General features: G+C 37.4%; 1 protein-coding gene across 1 annotated transcript; it reads right to left on the bottom strand.

Moving 5' to 3' along the window:
- Positions 1 to 209: 209 nt before the first annotated feature.
- On the bottom strand, positions 210 to 4,188 carry LOC114902539 (UBX domain-containing protein 7-like). The gene is made up of 3 exons (XM_029234877.1): positions 3,952 to 4,188; positions 2,513 to 2,603; positions 210 to 1,858 (listed from the first exon to the last, which is right to left on the bottom strand). The coding sequence occupies exons 1-3, from the start codon at positions 4,078 to 4,080 to the stop codon at positions 1,653 to 1,655; spliced, it is 426 nt and encodes a 141-aa protein (XP_029090710.1). The 5' UTR covers positions 4,081 to 4,188; the 3' UTR covers positions 210 to 1,652.
- Positions 4,189 to 4,735: the final 547 nt, after the last annotated feature.

Here is a 4,735-nt window from a genome sequence, read left to right as displayed (position 1 = left end):
CTCTTTACCAAAAGAGACAGAAGGTAAAAAAGCACATGAAAAGATGCTCATATCTAAACTTGTCAAACTGCAAATTTTAAATATACTCAGTTACTAGACATTAATTATACTTCAACAAAGCTATGAAATTTTTCAAAATAAACTTAAATAGCACTCACAAGAAAGCAAACAGATGTGCTCACGTGACATGCAATGGCTTGGACTGACTACAGATAATAACACTGTGTATCATGAAGGCTGATTTTAAAGAATGACATTATGATGAACTCTGTTAGTTTCCTATTTTACACCCAGTCTTCTTTGCTTCCTTATTAAAAGAACCTCAACTGTGTACAAGAAAATGTGTCCAGCTAAAACAAGCAGAACTCTTATCTGTGGCTGTTTTACCTTTGTAACAGAGACGCCACCCCCTTCCCTCCATGTCCATGCTGGAATACGGGAGCACAGCATTTGTACTGTGACCACGAGGACACAAGCCAATACTAAGGATGGAGGGGGGAAAAAATGGGGAGGAACCTGGCTCTTTGATGACATCCACATGAGTCAAGTCCTAGACTGCTTGCCTCTGAACTTCTTGCTGAGAAAAGACGTCTTCCTTGTTTAAGCCATTATTTGTTGCTGTGCCTCTTGCACATAGTTGATCAAAATTTGTAACATTCAGAGAATTTAGTTCAGAAGTGGGGTCTGAGGTACTAGTCACCCAAATCAGCCCTATGTCACTGTCCAATTTTATGGTCCCACTCTTTTCCCTACTAAGTCCCTTAACTTTTATAAGAGATCTAGTGAGATTTTAAACTCAATTTATGTTGTAATTCATCAACTCACAAGCTCAGGCTCTGGTTTTTGACAGTATCAGCCTATGACTGTAAAAGATGAGAAAACTCTCTTAGGGAAATCACAGAAACTTCCTGGGTTTTTTAATACCTTAAGAAAGAATTCTACTTAAGTAAAATTTCTGAGTAATGGAGGGGGAAAAAAGAATTCTATACAAATCCTTGGCAAGCACCCATAGCCTCTCCTTAAGTGGACACTTTATTCTAGGTAATAACTTAAGGAACTGTTTCATCACTGCATGATATTGGACTGCTAAAGTCACATCCTCTGTAACTAATTTTATCCTCACTGCCATCAAACCCAAACAGTTGCTACAACCAATGTGAGATTCCCACATCTTTGAAGGTCTCCTACTTGCAACTAATCTTGCTATCAATTATCAAATAGGTCTGCCTAGTAATAGCATATTATAGAAATCAAATATAGAAATAATCTTTGGGTGGGCCTGAGACCCAGGTCCTAAAGGTATGTAACCAGCAATAATGCCCACTTACACCATGAGAGTTGTTCTAGCAAAAATACCATTTCCGCTGCTGCTCAGACCTGGATTCCAAAAGTCCAAGCATTGCTGCCCCTAAAGAAGTGGGTTTTTCTGTTACCAGACTTGCTGGTCAGTCTTCCTGCTCACTGCTACATATTCATATTGTTTACTTCTAAATCCAGGTCTTAGGTCACATGCCTGATCCTAGGAGATGGGAAGTATGAATCCTGTAATTTCATTGAGAAGAGAGAACCCTTACGTAGGAAACTATCAAAATGTAAGATGTTGTGCAGCCACAAATTGTAACTGTCCACCACTTACATTATCTTTACCATCTTTACCTGAAACATTTCACACAAGACACTTCTACACAGTGACAGTTAACTGCCCATCGCCACTTTTTAGTCATACTTACTGAACGGGCACATTTTTTGGGGGGACTGCTAGAAAGTCCATCCAGTTGCCCGTGTTCACCCAGAAATCCTGTTACTTGATCCAAGAAAGAAGATACGTCTAACTGGTGCCACTCTACTAGCTTCTGACCTAAAGATTAAAAACCAGGATATAGAAATAAAATCAACACTCTTTCTGAATTCTCACTAAGTATTTCTTTCAGCATATACATAATTAAAATTTACTGGGAACATATCCCCACCCAACACCAGCTTAAGTTACATAGTGTCTTCATAACCTAGGGGATACATTAATTATAACCAACCTAAGAGATTCCCAGCCATCATGATGGAGGAACTACTTTATCTACTGATATCATTTATTGCCATTTAGGAAGAAGAGATTCAGAGAAAGCAATACTTATATAAAACTCAATCAATTAATAATAAACCCAGCTCTACCCTCTGCTTCTTTGGTGGGATTACAACCAGTACCTGAACAATCTTAACATTTTAGTGACCTAAGGGGATTCCTTACAAATCATAAGGAAGATAAACAGTTATTCTTTGAAAGAACAGAACTGCACAAATATAAAATACTACCATCTCCCAAAGTTGTTGGAAACATATTCCCTAAATACACACATCAATAGATGTTTAAATAATTCTAAAGGGCATGAACAAGAACCTTCAACTAAATTACTACAAACAATTTTGAAACTGGACCCAGTCAAATACTAAAGATTATTTAGGTAACTGAAAGTTAAATAATAGGTTAAAGACCATAAGCTGAAATAACCCTTACCTGTCCGTGGATCCAAGATGGAAACATAGGGGAAATCCCCTAGCTTATAAAACTGTATGTATCTCTGACCTTCCTCACTGTCATGATAAACCTGTTAAATCATTGATATTAAAAAAAAAAAATCAGCCTCTTAGAAAAGTACTAGCTATATCCTTGTTATATACCAACAGCAATTAAAGAGAAAATGAAGGTCACCTAGTGTGAACTCCCTCCACTTCCTGCCCTCAGTCACTTGTGAAACTTACATAAATATAGCAATCCATTCTTCCTCATTTCCCAGTTCAAAGAGGTATTGCTCTTCCTTTTCAAGTTATCTGTCTACCTATTTCATTCCTGACTCTCAACAACATATATCTTAATAAATCACAATATATTAAGATTATAAGTTCAAGTGCATAGCATACTGCTAGGCAAAGAGATGCTCAATCAACAGTCGCTGAATAAAAGGTTACCATTCAGAAAAAAATTTACTGAATTTAGGGGCCTGTAAAACATGAACAGGCAAATTACTAACATTAATAGCATGTCTTACAGTGGGGAAAAGATTAAGTTCATTCAGAAGTATTGATTTTATAAAAAAAAATGTTTTTGGCTGTGTCACACAGCATACAGAATCTTAGTTCCCTGACCAGGGATCAAACCCATGCCCCCTGTGGAAGCACAGAGTCCTAACCACTGGACCGCCAGGGAATTCCCTATAATTTTTCATAATATAAACAATTGGAGCACAATCATCTACCCTTAGCTTGGTAATTTATATAAAAAGAAACCAGAGCCAGTAAGACTAAGTGACAAGTTTAAGGACATACAATTAAAGACTATCAAACTCAAGCTAAAATCCACGTCTTAGTCAAATGTTTTTTGATTGCTTCAAGATCTTCTACAGTTCCCACTATCAATTATAGTAGCCACTAGAACATGTGCCACTAAAGCATTTGAAATGTGACTAGTCCTAACAGCTGTACTGTAAGTGTAAAATACATACCAGATCCTGAAGGCTTAACACCAAAAAAAAAGAATCAAAACACCTCATCAATATTTTAATATTAGTTTTATATTAGAGATATTGATTTTTAAAATATATTAAAATCAATCGCCTGTTTCTTTTGACCCTTTTAAATGTGGCTACTAGAAAATTTTGAATCACATTACATTTCTATTGAACAGTACAGCTGCACACTCTATCAAGACGTTCAAACTCTTCTGAGATATGAATACTATACGGTTTACACGGCTTGGTTCCTTTTTTCCTCCTTCCCTTCATTGCTGCCCTTTCACTTATCCTTACTATTTCAGCCATTATGGGTGGTTTTACTTCTTCATATGTCAAAATTTAACTCAGTTATGGTTTTTTTTCCAGTTCATAACCCAATTGCTCTTCCCCGACATCCCATGTACCAAAGTAAAACACTACAAAATTTTTAATGAACTCTCCCCACCTGCCAGAAAATGAAATGTTCTCGGATAATATTCTTCACAGCTTCATTGCTCCATACGTCACGGTTGAGGCACTGGCATGCAAAGTCTTGTACATTCTGAATGTTTATCATCAGCCACTTATTCTGCATCTGGCCACACTCTTTGGCCTGTAAGAGTAAAGTTACATAACAATTGTAAGAAAGATTTTCTACTTGGTAACTGGTATGTTTCAGAATTCAGAAGCTGTCCTTTTTCCATATAAATACTAAGTTTTTTTTCCCCAAGTATGGCATCTATAGCTTTCAGTGTCTAAACATTAATTACAGGCTTCCCTGGTGGTTCAGTGGTTAAGAATCCACCTGCCAACACAGGGGACACGGGTTCATGCCCTGGTCCGGGAAGATCCCATGTGCCGCGAAGCAACTAAGCCCGCGAGCCACAACTACTGAGCCCATGTGCCAAAACTACTGAAGCCTGCACACCTAGAGCCCGTGCTCCACAGCAAGAGAAGCCACTGCAATGAGAAGCCCACGCACTGCAACAAAGAGTAGCCCCCGCTCGCCGCAACTAGAGAAAGCCCGCGCGCAGCAACGAAGACCCAAAGCGGCCACAAATAAATAAAATTTAAAATTAAAAAAAAATTAATTACATTATTTTGCTTATATGTATATAGTTACACTGTCCATTTGCAAGCATTTCTCAAATTTAAATGAACTGTTTTCCTTTTATTCACTGTTATTTGTTATAGTAGCTGGATTTTTATTGTACATGTAAACATCTTTACCTGAAAAAGATTCCACAAAC

This window comes from Monodon monoceros, unplaced genomic scaffold (assembly GCF_005190385.1).
Source record: "Monodon monoceros isolate NGI ecotype Baffin Bay Population unplaced genomic scaffold, NGI_Narwhal_1 Contig3209_ctg1, whole genome shotgun sequence".
Lineage (NCBI taxonomy): Eukaryota > Metazoa > Chordata > Mammalia > Artiodactyla > Monodontidae > Monodon > Monodon monoceros.
The sequence above is the reverse complement of the archived record's forward strand: the minus strand, read 5'-3'. Positions and strand labels throughout refer to the sequence as shown.